This window comes from Pongo pygmaeus, chromosome 8 (genome assembly GCF_028885625.2).
Source record: "Pongo pygmaeus isolate AG05252 chromosome 8, NHGRI_mPonPyg2-v2.0_pri, whole genome shotgun sequence".
In the NCBI taxonomy this organism is placed as follows: domain Eukaryota; kingdom Metazoa; phylum Chordata; class Mammalia; order Primates; family Hominidae; genus Pongo; species Pongo pygmaeus.
In genome coordinates this window covers 99793515-99816240 of record NC_072381.2, presented here as the reverse complement: position 1 = coordinate 99816240, position 22726 = coordinate 99793515, and the positions used below count along the sequence as shown (strand labels likewise).

General features: G+C 38.4%; 1 protein-coding gene across 1 annotated transcript; it reads right to left on the bottom strand.

Annotated features, from left to right (window-relative positions):
• Positions 1 to 6730: 6730 nt before the first annotated feature.
• LOC129006336 (cytochrome P450 2C18) lies at positions 6731 to 20992 on the bottom strand. Its single transcript, XM_063670004.1, has 4 exons — positions 20917 to 20992; positions 16860 to 17022; positions 16518 to 16667; positions 6731 to 6830 (listed from the first exon to the last, which is right to left on the bottom strand). The coding sequence occupies exons 1-4, from the start codon at positions 20935 to 20937 to the stop codon at positions 6820 to 6822; spliced, it is 345 nt and encodes a 114-aa protein (XP_063526074.1). The 5' UTR covers positions 20938 to 20992; the 3' UTR covers positions 6731 to 6819.
• Positions 20993 to 22726: the final 1734 nt, after the last annotated feature.

Below are 22726 nucleotides of genomic sequence, written 5' to 3'. Positions count from 1 at the left end.
GCAGCACACCTACATGGCACATGTATACATATGTAACAAACCTGCACATTGTGCACAGGTACCCTAGAACTTAAAGTATAATAAAAAAAATGAGAAAAAATAACTTTGGAAGAAAAGCATATTAAATTTCTATACTTCTTTTAAAACAAAAATTAAAACTAAAAAAACTATACACACACACACACACACACACACACACATATATGGAACTTAAACAACTCTATAGAAAGGAAACAAATAATCCAATTAAGAAATGGGCAAATAACCTGAATGAATATTTCTAAAAAGAAGACATATGAATGATTAAGATATACATGAAAAAGATGCTCAACATTAATCATTAAAAAGTTACAAATTAAAAACACGATGAGCTATCACCTCACATCTGTTAGAATAGCTATTATCAAAGAGAGAAAAAACAAGTGTTGGTGAAGATGTGAAAAATGGAGAACACTTGTGTACTGTTGATGGGAATGTAAGTTAGTGCAACCATTACAGAAAACAGTAAAATGTTCCTCAAAAAACTAAAAATAGAATTACAACATGATCCAGTGATTCGGCTTATGGGCATTTACTCAAAAGATTTGAAATCAGTATGTCAAAGAGATGTCTGCACTCCCATGTAAATTGCAGCACTATTCCCAATAGCTAATATATAGAATCAGCCTAAGTGCCCATCAACAGATAAATGGATAAAGAAAATGTATATATACACAATAGAATAATATTCAGCCTTAAAAATGAAGAAATTCTGTTATTTGTGATAACAGGGATGGAACTGGAGAACATTATGCTAAGTTAAATGAGTCAAGTCAGGAACAGGAAAACAAATATCATATATTCTCACTTATATGTGGAATCTAAAACAACCGAACTCATAGAAGAGAGTAGAATGCTGATTGCCAGAGGACTTGGGGGCTGGGGGAAAAGGGGAGATGATAGTAAAAGGGTATAAAGCCTGTTAGAATGGAGGAGTAAATCTGATCTCTTTTTTAAAAAATAATAAATTGCACAGCCAGTTGAATATAGCTAATAATAGAGTATAATCCACCTTCCTATCCATGGATTCCACATCCATTGATTCAACAAACCTTAAATTTAAAAAAAAAATTGGAAAAAGAGGCCAGGTGAGGTGGCTCAAGAACAAAAAACCAAACACCGCATATTCTCACTCATAGGTGGGAATTGAACAATGAGAACACATGGACACAGGAAGGGGAACATCACACTTCGGGGACTGTTGTGGGGTGGGGGGAGGGGGGAGGGATAGCATTGGGAGATATACCTAATGCTAGATGACAAGTTGGTGGGTGCAGCGCACCAGCATGGCACATGTATACATATGTAACTTACCTGCACATTGCGCACATGTACCATAAAACCTAAAGTATGATAATGATGATAATAATAATAATAATAATAAAAGAAAAAAAAAAAAAAAAAAAAAAAAAAAAAAAAGAGGCCAGGTGAGGTGGCTCATGCCTGTAATCCCAGCACTTTGGGAGGCCAAGATGGGAGGATCGCTTGAGCCCAGAAGTTCAAGACTAGCCTAGGCAACCTGGAAAGACCCTATCTCTACAAAAAAAAAAAAAAAAAAATTAGTTGGGCATGGTGGCATGTGCCTGTGGTCCCACATACTTAGAAGGCTGAGGTGGAAGAATTGCTTGAGCCCAGGAGTTCAAGGCTGCAGTGAGCTATGGTCATACCACTGCACAACAGCCTGGGCAATGGGGCAAGATTCTGCCTCTAAAACAAAAAAGAATAAAATTCAGAAAAAAAAAGTGTTTGTATTGGACATGTACAGACTTTTTTTTCTTGTCATTATTCCCTAAAAAATACAGTATAACAACCATTTACATGGCATTTGCATTGTATTAGGAATTATAAGTCATTTAGACTGGGCACAGTGGCTCATGCCTTAAATTCCAGCACTGTGGGAGGCTGAGGCAGGAGGAATACTTGAGTTCAGGAGGTCCACTCCAGCCTGGGCAAACACAGAGAGACCCTACCTCTATAAAAATAAATTTTTAATTATCTGGGCATGGCGGTGTGCACCTGCAGTCCCAGCTACTTGGGAGGCTGAGGCAGGAGGATCACTTGAGTGCAGGAGGTCGAGCTAAAGTGAGCCACAATCATGCCAATGCATTCCAGCCTGGGTGACAGAGCAAGACTCTGTCCGAGAAAAAAAAAAAAGAATTTAGTCACACTCAATATTGCCTGCAGACTCATTATGATCTTGGAAATGTGCAAAAGATAACATGGTAACATATCCAAGATTATGGAGAAAGAGAACAGATTGACAAGACAAGATGGGGCCAGCCATTATTATATTCCAGATGTGAGGTAATAGTAAACTTGATCTAGTAAACAAGCACAGGAAAGAATAAGAATATAGAAATTGAAGAGACACTACAGACATGAAGACAGAGAGTTTGGACATTAACCACCTATACAGGATGAAGGAGAGAGTAAGGGTAATGGAGATGCTTAGGACAAGGGACTGAATGAACTGAGTTCTTATATTCAGTTGGTGAAAAAGTAATTGCAGTTTAGGCCATTAATAATAAAATGGAGAGTGGAAGAACAAAGCAGTTCACAAGGCAACTAAGGCTGGTTTAAGATGAGGGAAATATGTAACACAAAATTGACCATAACAATGGGACAGTTTAAATTATTGACTATAGGGAGTAATTAACACAAAAAAAAAGATTTCTTCCTATTCAATCCTCTAGAACAGCATTAATTTAATAAGGCTGTTGTAATCTCCATGTGACCTGTGGCATGCCTAATATTATGTAATCAACCACAGTAAGACAAACCTAATCCTCTCAACAGATGTACTTGCTAGACAAAGGTCATCATGCCCATTGGTAACATCAACTTAACACAGTTTTCTAAGCTTATAAACTCAAAATTACACCAAAGCCAGGAAGGAGAGTAGAGCACTTATAAACCAATCCTGATATTTCCTTCTGTTTAAGTGAATTTGAAAAATCAGTGGTTATGTACAAATAGCCTATCAAAATTAAGCTAGCTGACACAAAACATTGTTGAAAGAAATTAAAGAAGATCTAAATAAATGGAAAGACATCCCATGTTCATCTATGGAAGACTTAATATTGTTAAAATGGCATTACTTCCCAAATTGATCTACAGATTCAAAGTGATCCATATCAAAATATCTGCTATCTTTTTAATAGAAATTGACAAGATTACCATAAAATTCATGTGGAACTCTACATAACCAAAATAGCTAAGAACCAAAACAATCTTGGGAAAGAACAAAACTGGAGAACTGACACTTTCCAATTTCAAAACTTACATAAAAGCTACCGTCATCCAAGTGCATGGTTCACTCCTGTAATCCCAGCAATCTGGGAGGCCAGGATGGGTGGACTGCTTGAGGTCAACTACTGTTGGAGGCCAGCCTGGGCAAAATAGCGAAACCCTGTCTCTACTAAAAATACAATAAATTATCTGGCCATAGCGGCACATGCCTGTAATCCCAGCTATTCAGGAGGCTGAGGTGGGAGAATCACCTGAGCCTGGGAGGTAGAGGCCAAGATCACACCACTGCACTACAGCCTGGGCAACCAGAATGAGACCCTGTCTCAAAAAAAAAAGTACTGTCATACTGGCATAAAGAAAGCTACATAGATCAATGAAATAGAATTGAGAGTCTAAAAATAAATCCTTGTGTTTGTAGTCAACTGAATTTCAACAAATGTACCACGATCACTCAATGGGGAATGAATAGTCTTTTCAACAAATGGTACTAGGACAACTGAATATGCACATGCAAAGAATGAAGTTGTACCCATACCTCACACTATAATCAAAAATTGACTCAGCGTGGATCTTAGACCTAAATGGAAGAGTTAAAATTATAAAACCATTTGAAGAAAACTTGGGGTGAATCTTTGTGATATTGGACTAAGTAATCATTTCTTAAACATGACAAAAAGATTGCAAGAAACCATGCAAATAAATAAATAAATTGGATTTCACAAAAACTAAAAACTTGTATCTCAAAAGACACTGTTAAGAAAGTGAAAGACACTTGACAAAATGGGAGAAAATATCTTTAATAACATCTGATAAGGGACTTTTATCTAGAATATATAAAAACTTTTCCATCTCAATAATTTTAAAAATATAATAACCTAATTTAAAAATGGACAAAAGATCTGAACATATTTTTCTCCAAAGAGATATAAAAATGACCAATAAGCACAAGAAAAGATTATTTGATGTCAGGAAAATGCAAACCAAACCACATGGAACCACCTCAACCCCACTGGGATGGCTGGAATCAAAAAGATAAGAAGCATTAGCAAGGTTGTGGAGAAAGTGGAACCCTCAAAACATTGTAGTGAGAATACGAAATGGTGCAGCAAATTTCATGCCTAGGCTTTCTTCTGAGAGTTTTATATTTTTAGCTCTTACACTTAGGTCTTTGATCCAGCCACTGTTTCTCCAAAGATTAAGCATACAGTTGCTGTATGATCCAGCAATTCCGCAGCCAAGTATATACCCAAGAGAAATAAAAACTTATCTATACACAAAAACTTGTACACAAATGTCCATACCAGCATTATTCATAATAGCCAAAACAGAAACTATCAAAACCAACAACTAATGAATGGAAATATAAAATATGATATAGCCACACCCAAATATTATTTGACCACATAAAGGAATGAGGTACTGATACATGCTATGTCAATGAACCTTGAAAACATTGTGCTAAGTGACAGAAGTCAGACAAAGACCACATACTGTGTAATTTCATTTATATGAAATGTCTAGAATAGCAAACCTATAGAGTCAGAAAGTATATTAGTGTTGACTAGAGCCACCCCAATATAGGGTGACTGTTAAGCATATGGTTGTCTTTTCAGGACGATGGAAATGTTCTGAAATTCATTGTGGTGGTGGCTGCACAGCTCTGTGAAAAATACTAAAACTATTTAATTGTATTTAAAATGTATGAGGGTACAATATGTGAATTAAACTCAATAAAAATGTTATGAAAAATAAATAAGCTAGATTCTAAATATTATAGTGAGGTCAAAGGAACAATGCACTTTTTAAATATAGTAATGAGGACATAGTCACTGGTCACCAAAACACCATAGCCCTTACTATTGTCCTTAACCTGGAATTAATGGAGATGATTCATAGCATTAAGGAAATCCCTGTAAATGTGTACAAAAATGGAGAACTCATATAGTGTCATTTTTCTGACAAAGTGTCCATATTTTAATGAGATTCTCAAATTAATTAGACCTTGGAACCATTGACCTAGCAGTAGAGAAGGTGGAGAGTAGGAATAATTTGCTTCTTCCCTTCTCCAGTTTCCTCAAAGTATCTCATCTTCTTCACTTCACTCCATCTAGAACACATTATTCGAGCAGTCCTGCTAACATTCCGTGGGAAATTTCATGGAAGTCACCTTCATCAGCATCTTTGATTCCGTGCCATTTTCACCTACTGACTGATTCTGCATTTCCACCTAGTGCTGTAAAGCGGTTGAATAAAATAATGGTGGCCTCAGAGGAAAGATTTTCTTCTCTAGAGTTAACTCTTTTCAGTTTGCTCCGGATTGGGCCTCTTCTCAGTTCAAAGAGTACTTTGCACCTTAGTGTCCTGAGGGCATCTATATTACCTTTCTCACAGTTTCCATATTGACCCTACCACTATTCAAATTCACCATCTGAATCTTTCCCTCCTCAGTTAAAGTTATCAAAGAGAATGTCTGCTCTCATTACTGAAATTTCCCACACAGGTCCTACCATTTGGCTCCTATCTGATCCTCTAACTGCAACTAATATCCATAGATTTTTGGCAATATGACAAAATGGAGAACTTGATTTTATTTCCAAATCTGTGTTTCTGTAGCCCACACTTTCAGCAAGCTGAACTTCAAAGATATGAAAAGTCTTGTAGCAAGTCTTTGACCTCCATTCTCATTGTACATATCCTTCTACACAATTCCTAGGATTATTTTCTCTAATAATTATATGCATCCCACTCTTGTTAGGGCTCACACATATACCTGATCTCATCAAAACTCTCCATGCCAGCATTCAGGTCTGCTGGTTACTGACACCTCCAATTCCATATTTGTCTGGATTTACTTTTGGTTCCATTCAGTTAAGGCCTCCCTTCTCCATCTCTTTGCCACCACACACCTCTGAACCTCTCATCACACTGTTCCACACACCAAAAAATTGACTGCCCCGTTATTCATTGTAAATATTTTAACATTTACACCAAACATCAGGACATGCAGGAGGCCCACTTAAGTTAAACCCTTTCACCACACTCTCCCATATGCTGTGTGATATGATCATGTCCACCTTCAATTTATGATGCTATATTTTGCATTTTCTAACTTATTTGTATTTCCCTTTCATCTAAGGCATGCATTCTGTCTTTCCTGAGATAAATTATTAGTACCTAACAATGCTGCTCACATATTATAATTGTTTAACAATTCAATTATAAATTCCCCATGGTGCTTCGTCCAGATCCATACACATGATAAGTACATAAAGTGCTCATGAAGTGTTTCTTGCCTCACCATTTAAGCAATCATTATAGAACTAATCAATGAACCACAAGATGCAGGCAAACAAATAACATTTTACCTGTTCCATTTTGATCAGGAAACAATCAATAAAGTCCCGAGCATTGTTCATGTCCAGGGATTCTTGATGTTCTTTTATTCTCTCCAATACATAACTTTTAATGTAAGCAAAATTTTCAGCTACTTTATTATGACTTCCTGGGAGATAATCGATGAGAGCAGGGAAATTATTGCAGACCTTAAAGATTTTTAAAAATTAATTAAATTAAACACATGTATTGAAGACATATACCATAAGTCAACTGCTGGTTTAAAACTGGAGTGAATTTTTAAAAATTGTCTCCCTCTGTAAGAGGAGCATTTGATTATACATACAAAGTAGTCCACTATACTGATAGAAAGATTTAAGTTAGAAAATTCTGAACAAGGGATCAAAGATGATAATTTCCTATACTCATATATTATTTTCAGAATATTAAAATAGTTTCATGTCAATTATCTCATTTTTTTACATTAATTCTTCTCTGTAGCATTGAAATATAGAATGCCATGAATTGCTTTAATTCCCATTTTACAGACAAGAACAGAGGTTAAGGAAATTTGAACAACATGAAATAGATCACAAAGCCATTCCCTGCTATTTCTACTCCTAGCAGGAAACCTCAGAAATAGAATCACTCTTTTATAACTGGGAGGGGTACAAAGGCACCATAAAATGTAATTCAGCATTTTATGGATAAGTAGCCGTACACCAGAGTAGTTAAGATACTTCCATGAGTAGTTGAGATAATCACACAATTATCCTTTAGACAGAGTTCGGGACATGCTAGCTCAGCACAGGCAAAACTGTAATTTTTTAATGGTTTATACACCCCAAAACCCAATCATTTTGTCATCTTAACCTTAATTACCTTGCTGAAGCAGCAAACACCCCTATCCTATTCAGAACTTCCTGGTAGCATCTGTTCTCCAAAACATCCTCCCCTTTTGCCAAATAATGTGATGAAGAGGTCTCTAGGTGTGAATTAGAGGAAAAGCCTCTGTGAGTAATGCCAGCTTTTCAACAAGGGACTTGGATTTCCATTGAGTGTGTGCTTTTGGGCAGTCACCAAAGTACTGCCAGAAACTGGATTTGGGGGTTTGGTGGAAAAAAAACACCAGCTAATGGGCTTGAATTCCAGCTCTATATTCAGGCATTTCTTTTCTTGTCCGTAAAATAAAGAAATCATCTACCTTTCCCAGATGTTAATGCCACAATGCTAAGATATGGACAAGCTGTAGTGTTCAACCACTCACCTCACAGAATAATGCCCGCAAAATTGGCACAATAGACAGTTCCATGGGCCCATCTCTCCATAAAAACACCCAAAAATTCAAACAAAAAAGGCAGAATCAACTTTAACAGAACTCTGGAAATCAGTTGAAGGTTTACAGCAGACAAGGGAAAACTGAATAAAAAAAAATGGCAACTTAGAAATAGTAGAAAACCTTCGTGGGCTTATTTTCATTTTAAGTTCCAAGGTGCATGTGCAGGATGTGCAGGTTTGTTACATAGGTAAATGTGTGCCATGGTAGTTTACTGCACCTATAAACTCATCACCTAGGTATTAAGCCCCGCACACATTAGCTATTTTTCCTAACGCTCTCCCTCCACCAATGCCCCCGACAGGCCCTAGTGTGTGTTGTTCCTCTCCCTGGGTCCATGTGTTCTCCTTGTTCAGCTCCCACTTATGAGTGAGAACATGTGGTGCTTGGTTTTCTGCTCCTGCATTAGTTTGCTGATGATAATGGCTTCCAGCTCCATCCATGTCCCTGCAAAGGACAAAATCTCATTCCTTTTTATGGCTACATAGTATTCCATGATGCATATGTAAGCTTTGTGGTATGTTTATTTGCTCTTGTACCACCTCTCTCATCAGCTTGGCAATGATCTTGTCAAGGGCAGCCCTGTTCCCAGTGGAGGACCCTGGTTCTTATTTCCAGAGGGACCACGGAAGACCTTACTTGCAAAAAATATGTTTCTCTTTCTCACCTGTCTGAGGACTACCATGGGCTAACATGAGGCAGTCACCTTTGTTTTACCTGATTCAAAACTCACTCAGGATGGAAAAGCAATGGACATTTCTCAAAAACCTCCTAAGACAAATGAACAACCCAAAGCTACATAGGGCAAATGATTATAGTTAAGGCACACAGTACAGCACTAAAATCCTGAGAATAAAAGCTGGGAGACAGTTTCTTTGGAAAACTAGGATGTTCAAAAGTGCCTATGTATACTAAGAAATTTAGAAAGTTATCAACATGCCCAGAGCAGGACAGACAAATTAGAAAAATGTGAGAAGATCCTGAACTTTCACCTCTGACTGATATCCAGGCTCAACTTAAGCAGTAAGTGAAGGCTATGACAAGGAGTGCTCCAGCCAATCTGAAAGACCTTCCTTTCTTCCTTTCCTCCTTCCTTACTTTGTTTCTTTCCTTACTTCCTTCTGTCTTTCTTCTGCTATTTATATATATAAATACATATATTTTTTCTGTGTCTCTTTTTTGCCTCTCCACATTCAAGAAAATTTCTGTCAAAACTAGCTGAACATAAGCTAAAGACTTCAGAAACCACACATGACTTGCAAAAATAGTTTTGAAAAGTCACTAAAGAAAGCTATAGCCTTCAGAAGAAAAAAAAAAAAACTATAGCAGGCAACAAAACACCCTAAAGAGAGGAAAGACTCTGATTTCCAGAGCTACCATATAGGAGTATCCAAAATTTCCAGTTTTCAAACATTCACTTCACAGCTTGGTACATACAAAGTTCTGGACTGGGATTGGGGCAAGACGGCCAAATGACAGCTCCAGTCTGCAGCTCCCAGCGAGACCAATGCAGAAGGCCAGTGATTTCTCCTTTTCCAACTGAGGTGCCCGGTTCATCTCATTGGGACTAGTTAGACAGTGGGTCCAGCCCACGGATGGCAAACAGAAGCAGGGTAGGGAATTGGCTCACCCAGGAAGCACAACGGGTTGGGGAACTCCCTCCCCTAGCCAAGGGAAGCCTTGAGGGACAGTGCTATCTAGCCCAGATACTACACTTTTCCCATGGCCTTCGCAACCCGTCACAACCCGCAAACTAGGAGATTCCTTCAGGTGCCTACACCACAAGGGCCCTGGGTTTCAAGCACAAAACTGGGTGGCCATTTGGCCAGACACCAAGCTAGCTACAGAAGTCTTTTTTTCATACCCCAGTGGCACCTGAATTCCAGTGAGACAGAACCATTCACTCCCCTGAAAAGGGGGCTGAAGCCAGGGAGCCAAGTGGTCTAGCTCAGAGGATCCCACCCTCATGGGTCCCAGCAAGCTAAGATCCACTGGCTTGAAATTCTCACTGCCAGCCCAGCAGTCTGAAGTCAACCTGAGATGCTCAAGCTTGATGGGAGGGAAGGGTGTCCACCATTACTGAGGTGTGAGTAGGTGGTTTTCCCCTCACAGTGTAAACAAAGCTCTGGGAAGATGAGTCTGGGCAGTGCCTACCACAGCACCACAAAGTCCCTATAGCCAGACTGTCTCTCTAGACTCCTCCTCTCCGGGCATGGCATCTCTGAAAGAAAGGTAGCAGCCCCAGTAGGGGCCTACAGATAAAACTACCTCTCCCTAGGACAGAGCACCTGGAGGAAGGGGTGGCTGTGGGCACAGCTTCAGCAGACTTAAACGTTTCTGTCTGATGGTGCTGAAGGGAGCAGTGGATCTCCCAGCCTAGCGCTCAAGCTCTGCTAAGGGACAGACTGCCTCCACAAATGGGTCCCTGACCCCCAAGCCTCCTGACAGGGAGACATCTCCCAGCACGGGTTGACAGATATGTCATACAGGAGAGCTCTGGGTGGCATCTGGCTGGTGCCCCACCAGGATGAAGCTTCCAGAGGAAGGAGCAGGCAGCAATCTTTGCTGTTCTGCAGCCCTGCTGGTGATACCCAGGCAAACAGGGTCTGGAGTGAACCCCCAGCAAACTCCAGCATACCTGCAGAAGAGGGGCCTGACTGTTAGAAGGAAAAATAACAAACAGAAAGCAATAACATCAACATCAACAAAAAGGACAACCATGCAAAAACTCCATCTGAAGGTCACCAACAGCAAAGACCAAAGGTAGATAAATCCATGAAGATGAGGAAAAAACAGCACAAAAAGGCTAAAAATTCCAAAAACCAGAATGCCTCTTCTCCTCCAAAGGATCACAACTCTTCACCAGCAAGGGAACAAAACTGGATGGAGAATGAGTTTGACAAGCTGACAGAAGTAGGCTTCAGAAGATTTGTAATAACAAACTCCTCCAAGCTAAAGGAGTATGTTCTAACTCAATGCAAGGAAACTAAGAACTTTGATAAAAACAGGAATTGCTAACTAGAATAACCAGTTTCAAGAAGAACATAAATGACCTGATGGAGTTGAAAAACAAAGCACAAGAACTTCATGAAGCATACACAAGTATCAACAGCCAAATTGATCAAGCAGAAGAAAGGATATCAGACATTGAAGATCAACTTAATGAAATAAAGTGAGAAGACAAGATTAGAGAAAAAAGAATGAAAAGGAGTGAACAAAGCCTCCAAGAAATATGGGACTATGTGAAAAGACCAAACATATGTTTGATTGGTGTATCCAAAAGGGACGGGGAGAATGGAACCAAGTTGGAAAACACGCTTCAGGATATTATCCAGGAGAACTTCCCCAACCTAGCAAGACAGGCCAACATTCAAATTCAGGAAATACAGAGAACATAACAAAGATACTCCTCAAGAAGAGCAACCCCAAGACACACAATCATCATATGCGCCAAGGTTGAAATGACGCAAAAAATGTTGAGGGCAGCCAGAGAGAAAGGTTACATTACCCACAAAGGGAAGCCCATTAGACTAACAGCAGATCTCTCTGCAGACACCATACAAGCCAGAAGACAGTGGGGGCCAATATTCAACATTTTTAAACAAAAGAATTTTCAACCAAGAATTTCTTTTCTTTATTTTTTTTTATTCTACTTTAACTTTTAGGGTACATGTGCACAACATGCAGGTTTGTTACATATGTATACATGTGCCATGTTGGTGTGCTGCACCCATTAACTCATCATTTAACATTAGATGTATCTCCTAATACTATCCCTCCCCCTTCTGCCACCCCACAACAGGCCCCAGTGTGTGATGTTCCCCTTCCTGTGTCCACGTGTTCTCACTGTTCAATTCCCACCTATGAGTGAGAACATGTGGCGTTTAGTTTTTTGTCCTTGCAATAGTTTGCTGAGAATGATGGTTTCCAACTTCATCCATGTCCCTACAAAGGACATGAACTCATCATTTTTTATGGCTGCATAGTATTCCATGGTGTATATGTGCCACATTTTCTTAATCCAGTCTATCATTGTTGGATATTTGGCTTGGTTCCAAGTCTTTGCTATTGTGAATAATGCCACAATAAACATACGTGTGCATGTATCTTTATAGTAGCATGTTTTATAATTCTTTGGGTATATACCCAGTAATGGGAAGGCTGGGCCAAATGGTATTTCTAGCTCTAGATCCCTGAGGAATCACCACACTGACTTCCACAATGGTTGAACTAGTTTACAGTCCCACCAAAAGTGTAAAACTGTACCTATTTCTCCACATCCTCTCCAGCACCTGTTGTTTCCTGACTTTAATGATCGCCATTCTAACTGGTGTGAGATGGTATCTAATTGTGGTTTTGATTTGCATTTCTCTGATGGCCAGTGATGATGAGCATTTTTTCATGTGTCTTTTGGCTGCATAAATGTCTTCTTTTGAGAAGTGTCTGTTGATATCCTTTGCCCACTTTTTGATGGGGTTGTTTGTTTTTTTCTTGTAAATTTGTTGGAGTTCATTGTAGATCCTGGATATTAGCTTTTTGTCGGATGAGTAGATGGCAAAAATTTTCTCCCATTCTGTAGGTTGCTGTTCACTCTGATGGTAGTTTCTTTTGCTATGCAGAAGCTCTTTAGTTTAATTAGATCCCATTTGTCAGTTTTGGCTTTTGTTGCCATTGCTTTTGGTATTCCAGATATGAAGTCCTTGCCCATGCCTATGTCCTGAATGGTATTGCCTAGGATTTCTTCTAGGGTTTTTATGGTTTTATGTCTAACATTTAAGTCTTTAATCCATCTTGAATTATTTTATAAGGTGTAAGGAAGGGATCCAGTTTCAGCATTCTACATATGGCTAGCCAGTTTTCCCAGCACCATTTATTAAATAGGGAATCCTTTTCCCATTGCTTGTTTTTCTCAGGTTTGTCAAAGATCAGATGGTTGTAGATATGTGGCATTATCTCTGAGGGCTCTGTTCTGTTCCATTGGTCTATATATCTGTTTTGGTACCAGTACCATGCTGTTTTGGTTACTGTAGCCTTGTAGTATAGTTTGAAGTCAGGTAGCGTGATGCCTCCAGCTTTGTTCTTTTGGCTTAGGACTGACTTGGCAATGCAGGCTCTTTTTTGGTTCCATATGAACTTTCAAGTAGTTTTTTCCAATTCTGTGTAGAAAGTCATTGGTAGCTTGATGGGGATGGCATTGAATCTATCAATTACCTTGGGCAGTATGGCCATTTTCACAATATTGATTTTTCCTACCCATAAGCATGGAATGTTCTCCCATTTGTTTGTATCCTCTTTTATTTCATTGAGGAGTGGTTTCTGGTTCTCCTTGAAGAGGTCCTTCACATCCCTTGTAAGTTGGATTCCTAGGTATTTTATTCTCTTTGAAGCAATTGTGAATGGGAGTTCACTCACGATTTGGCTCTGTGTTTGTCTGTTATTGGTGTATAAGAATGCTTGTGAATTTTGTACATTGATTTTGTATCCTGAGACCTTGCTGAGGTTGCTTATCAGCTTAAGGAGATTTTGGGCTAAGACAATGGGGTTTTCTAGATATACAATCATGTCATCTGCAAACAGGGACAATTTGACTTCCTCTTTTACTAATTGAATGTATTTTATTTCCTTCTTCTTCTTGACTGCCCTGGCCAGAACTTCCAACACTATGTTGAATAGGAGTGGTGAGAGAGGGCATCCCTGTCTTGTGCCAGTTTTCAAAGGGAATGCTTCCAGTTTTTGCCCATTCAGTATGATATTGGCTGTGGGTTTTTCATAGATCACTCTTATTATTTTGAGATACATCCCATCAATACCTAATTTATTGAGAGTTTTTAGCATGAAGCATTGTTGAATTTTTTCAAAGGCCTTTTCTGCATCTATTGAGATAATCATGTGGTTTTTGTCACTGGTTCTGTTTATATGCTGGATTACATTTATTGATTTGTGTATGTTGAACCAGCCTTGCATCCCAGGGATGAAGCCCACTTGATCATGGTGGATAAGCTTTTTGATGTGTTGCTGGATTTGGTTTGCCAGTATTTTATTGAGGATTTTTGCATCGATGTTCATCAAGGATATTGGTCTAAAATTCTCTTTTTTTGTTGTGTCTTTGCCAGGTTTTGGTATCAGGATGATGCTGGCCTCATCAAATGAGTTAGGGAGGATTCCCTCTTTTTCCATTGATTGGCATAGTTTCAGAAGGAATGGTACCAGCTCCTCCTTGTACCTCTGGTAGAATTCGGCTGTGAATCCATCTGGTCCTGGACTTTTTTTGGTTGGCAAGCTATTAATTGTTGCCTCAATTTCAGAGCCTGTTATTGGTCTATTCAGAGATTCAACTTCTTCCTGGTTTAGTCTTGGGAGAGTGTATGTGTCGAGGAATTTATCCATTTCTTCTGGATTTTCTAGTTTATTTGCATAGAGGTGTTTATAGTATTCTCTGATGGTAGTTTGTTACATTTCAATATTAGATTTGAATGGGAACACACATCCAAACTATATCAGTGAGATAATAAAAACCAGGGTAATTTGTAATCCAAGCTGAAAATCAGACTCATTATGACAAGAACTTTATAGGTGAGTCCAACTGGGATGGGGAGAGGATAAATAAACTTTTACTCCCAAATCCAATTGTTTAAAAATTCACCGAGGATTTTGTTTCTATGTAGATATGGTGAGGTCAACAGATCAGGTTGCCCCAAAACAGACTTCCCTTGAAAAGATAGCACATTGCTCACAGTTCCTAGAGGAGGGGCACTCCACACCATGTTGAGGGTGCGGGGAGCCACATGGGGAAGTACCAGGGTTCGTCAGGAGGCAGCAAGAGCAAAATGAAACCATGGGGCCAAGACTTCATTGGGGTTTTCACAGGAAGAAAGGAGTGAGATAGGGTGCATAGACTGTGTAAGCCTGGGAATAGATGGTTTGAACAATTTCTGTGGGCTCTGGGATATAGGGGTGGCCCATAGTTGTCCCATAACTGGCCCTATAATAATTTAAGACAAGGAGAATACAGTCAGCACTCTGTATCCATGGTGTATCATGGATTCAACCAACCCCAAATCAAAAATATTCAGAGCAAAACAAGCATCTATACAGAACATGTACAGACCTTTTTTCTTGTCAATATTCTCTAATATTGGGAAATATTATAAATAATATTGTCAATATTCTCCAATATATGGCAAATATTATGCCATATCTAAGGCACTTAAGCCTATGTGGATTTTGGTATCCAAGAGGAGTCCTAGAACCAATGCCTTACTGATAAGAAGGGACAACTGTATTGGATTCATGTGTGAGAGTTTGATAAAGAAGGTGGATGGGGCTCTGGCTCTGGAGAGTTTGCTTTGTAAATCAGAGACATACTGTGGGGAAGATATTTGCTATCTCTAGGAACTGTCTGACTTTGTGAGGGACAGTCCTTTCTAGGACCACAAAATCCCCAAGATGTCGAAGCATCATAAAAACATAGAAAATAAAAAACATGATTAATACACAAATAAAGATGAAGGAAAATATAAAGAAAGCTGAATACAGAGCTAATGTACAACAAGGGAAGGTAGGATAAAGAGTTATTAATAATACTTAAAATTTATTTAAATAAACATTTTATAAGCTGGCATTTGTTTAAATTGAAAGACTATGCTATAGCATATATTTTCTTAAAATATATAAAACATTACAGTAAATAGTAACATTAAATAACACCAACTGATAATTTTAATTAGTTCTTAATTAACAGGGAAATTAAAATTGATAAAAGCTACACTAAAGATGCCTAGTCTATTAAAACCATAGATAAGCATCATTATGGTAGAAATTGTAGACACAGACCTTAGAATAAACCCCCAGACATGTTTTAGTGAGGCTGACTGTACAAATATAGACCAACCAAATGAAACTACATATCAGTTGTTCCATGCGCAAAAGATGTAAAGAAGTCATTCCCACTATGTCTGTGCCACAAGTATCCCTGGTGAAATGTTCTAGAATAGATAACTCACAATTACACTATGGGAAAAACATTGCTGTTTAATAATTTGAAAAAAATGAGACAAAACCTTCTAAATTCATGCTGTAATGATTTGAAAACAAACCAAGCCTGGGACACAATAGGATTAAATGAGCCTTTTATACTCACACCGTATGCATAGTCATTGTGTACAAACACAACAAGCATAGGTGCACAAAACCTCCCTTGGCTCTCTGCTTCAAACCTCCAACCTCCGTATGAGGACCAACAACCACTGACTATCATGAAAGATCTGGCCGCCCCTAAGAGGTTTCCAGGGATGTCATTAGAGAAGACAGCAGTCTGTTAATGTCAGAGTATTGCGTATTTAAAGATAGCTAGACCACAGGTCTTGAAATGTTCTCAACATATAGAAATGATAAATGCTCAAAGTGATGCATATTCTAAACACCTAACTTGATCATTATACATTCTGTGCATGTAACAAAATATTACACATACCCCATAAATATGTATAAAGCTTATGTATCAATTTAAAAATAAAATAAATTTTAGAAAACATTTTTCAGGAAAAAAAAAGTCACCCACCATTGGTTTTTCTCAACTCCTCCACAAGGCAGAGGGCTTCCTCTTGAACACGGTCCTCGATGCTCCTCTTCCCCATCCCAAAATTCCGCAGAGTCATGAGGGAGAAACGCCGGATCTCCTTCCATCTCTTTCCATTGCTGAAAAGGATTCCTAGCAGAACAGAGAACAGAAGCTAGGAGGGAGAATCCAAACAAGGACAAGAGAGCTGACACTTGGCAGCCACGTGGACAGGTCAAGTTCTGTCCCAGGAGCTCTTCAAGCCTGTTTTCTATCCTCCCTATCCCTATAACCACTGCCCAATACATACACATGTACACATACACACAATACATGCACATTTACCAAGTCCTTTGTTAACTTTTTCAGCCAATGGAAAACTTCCTCTTCCAGAAAACTCCTCTCCATGATCAATCAGGGCCTCCTTCACTGCTTCATATCCATGCAACACCACAATGGGCTTCAGGCCAAAATACACAGTGAACACAGGGCCATAGACTTTTGAGAACTAAACATAGAAAAGGAGGTTCAAATAGTAGCAAAACTCAGTATTTGGTCTATATATTGTCCATGATTCAGACTGATATTATCATCATAATGTTGATATGATTATCCTGTCAAATACAGCTTCAAATATTTGCAGATTTTACACAAAGATGATGATTATTGTTTTAGCTGCATATATACAGTGCCTTCAATGTGCCAAGCAAGTAGTATGCAGGCTATTAAACTTAATCATCACATCAACACCTTGAGCTAGATTTGTTTACTCTGTTTTACAGATAAGACAGATTGTATTTTAAAGAATTTCAAATTCACTGCCAGTGTCCCACAACTGATAAACAGAAGGTCCAAATTTGAAGCCTGCTTAGTCAACCTGTGAGCCTGAGCAATTTATCAGTTCCTAATGTCCATATTTTGACTAATAATCAGCTGCTGGGACACTGCTTCAGGATCTCCTGCAAAGCTCATCCCATAGGGATCCTGATGCAGGAGTCCTGTCATCAATACTAAATAATCTACACCTTTTTAAATCACCCAGATGATTCTACTGCCCAGCCCACTTTGAGATCCACTGGTATAATCACCACAGAAAGAGAGTGGACCCAACAGAGATAGTATCAGGATGTGTGGCATCTCACAGAGGAACAATGTTTTCCATGCTATACACTCATAGGTCACAGACAGCAGCTTTGTACAGAGGCCATAAATATTCTGTTACCACCCAGATGGCCCTGACTAATTAATTCTTTCTTTAATTCATTTGTTTATGATGAACTCATAGATATTTCTTTGACATCCAGCATGATTTGCTTTTTTAAGACATTTAACGATCATGGCTAATCTAAGCAAAATACGTAGCATATACAGTGACTGACTTCTCAAAATCTTTAATCACAAAACACTCCCATTACCATTTTCCTTCAGGCAAAAAAATATAGCAAATGACTGTGAAGCAAAGAAAGCAGCAGGCCTTTATCATTTTGATTCTACCTTACCACTTGAAATGTTTCTCTTCTGGCAAAATGCATTATTTTATTCCACTATTTCTGACAATGACAAAAAAGAAAAACATACTCCACAGGAAGTATTTGCTTTACAATAACATACTTTAATAATCGGCCTCTGGTAGTACAGGAGGAATGTTGAGGAATGTTCCTATAATATAACATATAACCTTTAATAACTGGCCTCCAGTAATACAGAAGTTTCTATGTGACATTAACAGTTATATGTGGCAAGCCCACAGCTAACATCATATTTAATGGTGAAAAGCTAAAAGCTTTTCCTGTAAGATCAGAAATAAGAGAAGAATGCCCCCTCTGACCATTTCTGTTCAACAGAGTACTGGAAGTCCTAGTCAGAGCAATTAGACTAAAGATAGAAAATATTCATATAGGAATATTCATATAGGAAAGGATGTATTCATATAGGAAAGGATGAAGTGAAATTGTCTGTTTCCTTATGACATAATCTTATATGTAGAAAATCCTAAAGACTTCAGTACAAAAGTGCTAGAACTGATAAACAAATTCAGTAAACTTGAAGGATAAAAAATCAACATGCAAAAATCAGTGGCATTTTTATACACTAGCAACAAAATATCTAAAAAAGAAATTAAGAGAACCATTCATTTATAGTAGCATCAAAAAATAAAATACTTACAAATAAATTTAACCAAGGAAGAGAAAGATCTATATACTGAGAACTACAAATCACTGATGAAACAAATTGAAGATGACACAAATAAAGGCAAAGATATCCCATGTTCATGGATTGGGAAAACTAATAGTGGTAAAATGTCCATACTACCCAAAGCAATATATAGATTCAATGCAATCCCTATCAAAATTTTAATCTCATTCTTCACAGAAATAGAAAAAACAATCTTAAAATTTGTATGGAACCACAAAAGACCCCAAATAACTAAAGCAAATTAACCAAAAAGAATAAAGCTGGAGGCATCACACCACTGAACTGCAAAATATGTTACAAAGCTATAGTAAGCAAAACTGCATAGCATTAGCATAAAAACAGGCACATTGATTAAAGGAAAAGCATAGAGAACCCTGAAATAAGCCCACACATCTATAATCAATTGATTTTTGACAAAGGTGCCAAGAACATACAATGGGGAAAGCACTCTTCAACCAAAGGTGTTGGGAAAACTGGATATTCATATGCAAAGAATAAAAGAGAATCCTAATCTCACCCTTATACAAGAATTAACTCAAAATGAATTGAAGCCTTAAGCATAAGACCTGAAACTAAAAACTACTAGAAGAAACTATGGAGGAACACTCCATGACATTGGTCTAGGCAATGATTTCTTGGATGTGATCCTAAAAGTACAGGCCACAAAAGCAAAACTAGACAAATGAGATTCTGACCACCCAAAAAGTTTCTGCACAGCAAAGGAAACAAGTTATACAGTCAAGAGACAATCCATGGATTGGGAGAAAATATTTGCAAATCAGACATAAGATAAAGGGCTAATATCCAAAATATATAGAAACTCAAATTACTCAATAACAAATAAATAATTCTATTTAAAATGAGCAAAGGGATCAAGTGCAATGGCTCATGTCTGTAATTCCAGCACTTTGAGAGACCAAGGTGAGTGGATTGCTTGAGCCCCAGAGTTCGAGACCAGCCTGGACAACATAATGAGACCACATCTCTACAAAATATTAAAAAATTATCCAGGCATGGTGGCATACACCTGTAGCCCCAGCTACTTGGGGGACTAAGGTAGAAGGATGGCTTGAGCCCAGGAGCTCAAGGCTGCAGTGAACCATGAACCCATCACTACACTCCAGCCTACAACAGCAAAATCCTGTCTCTACAAATAAATAAATTAATTAATTAAATGGGCAAAGGATTTGAGTAGATATTTTTCAAAAGAAGACATACAAATGGCCAATATATATTTTTTAAATACTCAACAAATTTAATCACCAGAGAAATGCAAATTAAAACCACAATGAGATATTTCATCACCACTCATAGATATTATTATTATCAAAAAGATAAAAAGATAACAAGTGTTGACAAAGATGTGGAATAAATTGAACCTTGGGTATGTAAATTAGCATAGCGATTTGAGAAAACAGTATGGATGTTCCTCAAAAAACTAAAAATAGAACCATCAGATGATCCAGCAATCCCACTACCAGTATATACCCAAAGGAATTTAAGTCAGTATGTGGAAGAGATGTCTGTACTTCCATGTTTATTGCAGTGCTATTGACAATAGCCAAGATATGGAAACAACCTAAGTGTTCACCAATAAATTAATGGATTTTGTATGTGGCATATATGTACAATGAAATGCTATTCAGCCTTTTAAAGAGGAAAAAATATTCTTATTTATGACATCATGGATGAATCTACAGAACATCATATTAATTAAATAAGCCAGGCAGAGAGAGACAAATATGATATATGATCTCACTTCTATGTGGAATCTTAAAAAGTTAAACTCATAGAAGTAGAGATTAGAATGGTGGCTACCAGAGGCTGGCAAGTGGAGATGGGCCAAATAAGGGGATACGTTGGTCAACAGGTACAGAGTTACAGTTAGATAGGAGGAATAAGCTTGGGTGTTCTATTGGACAGCAAGATGACTATAATTAATATTAATGTACTGTATATTTCAAAACAGCTATAAAAGAGGATTTTAAATGTTCTCACTACAAAGAAATGACAAATATTTGAGATGATGGATATGCTAATTACCCTGATATGATCAATTCACAATCTATACGTGTATCCAAATGTAATATTGTACCCCATTAATATATACAATTATCATTTATCACTTTAAAATGAAATAAAACTTTAAGAATCGTGCGGTTAAATACACCTTGTACATTACTGGAGGAGCATAAAGCATACTTACATTGGTTAAGGATTTGCTCATGTCCTTAACATCTAACTGCAGGATATTTCCAATAATTGGGAGAGGAGTGGGGCCAGACAGGAGCCTCCCTCTTCCAGAGCTCTGTCTCCAGAGTGAAAGGAGAAACAAACAGGAGAGACAGAGCACCAGAGCCACAGCTGGATCCACTGAAGGCTTCTCTTCTCAGTAAGACAACTGTGGGCTTTCACTTCAAGGCTTTTATGACACTCCCTACTAATCCACCTGTGATTCCGACTCTGTGACTAGTCAGCAAGAAGCACTTTAATCTCTCTTCTGAATGAACATTGACTCACTGAAAAAGATAAAAATAAGATGTTCTTTTTTCTTGCTCTTTCCGGTGCCCCACCCTGGAGATTCTGGTTTAACTAGTCTGAAGCAGAGCCTAGGTTTTTTTTTGTTTTTTTTTTCTTGAGATGGAGTTTCGCTCTTGTTGCCCAGGCTGGAGTGCAATGGCAAGATCTCAACTCTCTGCAGCCTCCACTTCCTGGATTCGAACGATTCTGCCTCAGCTTCTGGCGTAGCTGGGATTGCAGGCGTGCACAACTACACCCCGCTGATTTTGTATTTTTAGTAGAGACAGGGTTTCACCATGTTGGCCAGGCTGGTCTCCCTAAGTGCTGGGATTACAGGTGTGAGCCACTGTACCCGGCCAGGCCTAGGTTTTTTCAAACACCCCAGGTGGTTCCATTCTACTGTGCAGCCAAAATTGAGAACCAATGAAATAAATTATTTCATCAAAAAATTATTCAAAATTTTGGATTTTTAGATTGATGACCAGTTGGAAATATGACTTTGAGGGCAATCTGTGTATTATATCCCTGGTACATAAAATAATGTTTATCCTATTGAGAGGAGTTAGCCAGCTTGCATTAGGTAGGCAGTAAGGGAAGGGTCCCCAGAGAACCTCCAACCCTTCCAGGTCATTGCCCAATCCACAAAAACCCCAAGTACTTACACTAGATGTTTTGTGCAGATAAGAGAGCTTGCACAGGGAGCTTGCCTAAATATGCCCGCAGTGAAAAATTCCTACCTTTAACACATGCGCAGTAAGGGAAATAAATCAATATGGAGTGGCTTAGACTAAGAGCCCACACGTGCAATGTGAAGGAAGGGGTGGAAACACCAGCAATTCACGCCTTACGCAAATAAATATCCCAGCCTCATCAGCTTTTCTATAAAAGTCCTGGTATTCAACTGTGAAGTGGCAATCCGCAACCTGCTTTCAGGGCCTCTCTCTTTGCTGAGAGTTTTCCTTTCACTTAATAAATTCTACTCCACTCACTCTCCGGTGTCTGTGTGCCTAATTCTTCCTGCATGAGACAACTCGGACCTAGCTGAGCTAAGGATCCGCAAGACTGCCACACTATAATGCTTTCTCAAACACTAGATCATTTTCCTAAAAAATGAGATCCTTTTGAAATATTTTAATGTAGTACTAACATTACAGCTGCCTAAACATAAAGCAGCTAACAAACTCATTCATCTTAAATGGCTAAACCGGTTATCAATTAACTAAGTAAACATACACACCTTTTTCCATTAAACCCTCTGAAAAACACTGGACGTCTGAGAATATTATTTCATATTTTTCAAATGGGGAAAGGGAGACTCTAGGAGAACAGATGACCTGTCCAGTGTCCCACAGCTCATAAATGGCAGGCTGGGATTTGAACTGAGATCTTCTGACGCCTGCTGTGGTATATTCTCACTTACACCAGAGCTGCCTTGAGAACAGTTTTAGCAAAATAAAATGAATCCTGAAAACATTCCTCACTCTGAATCTACACCA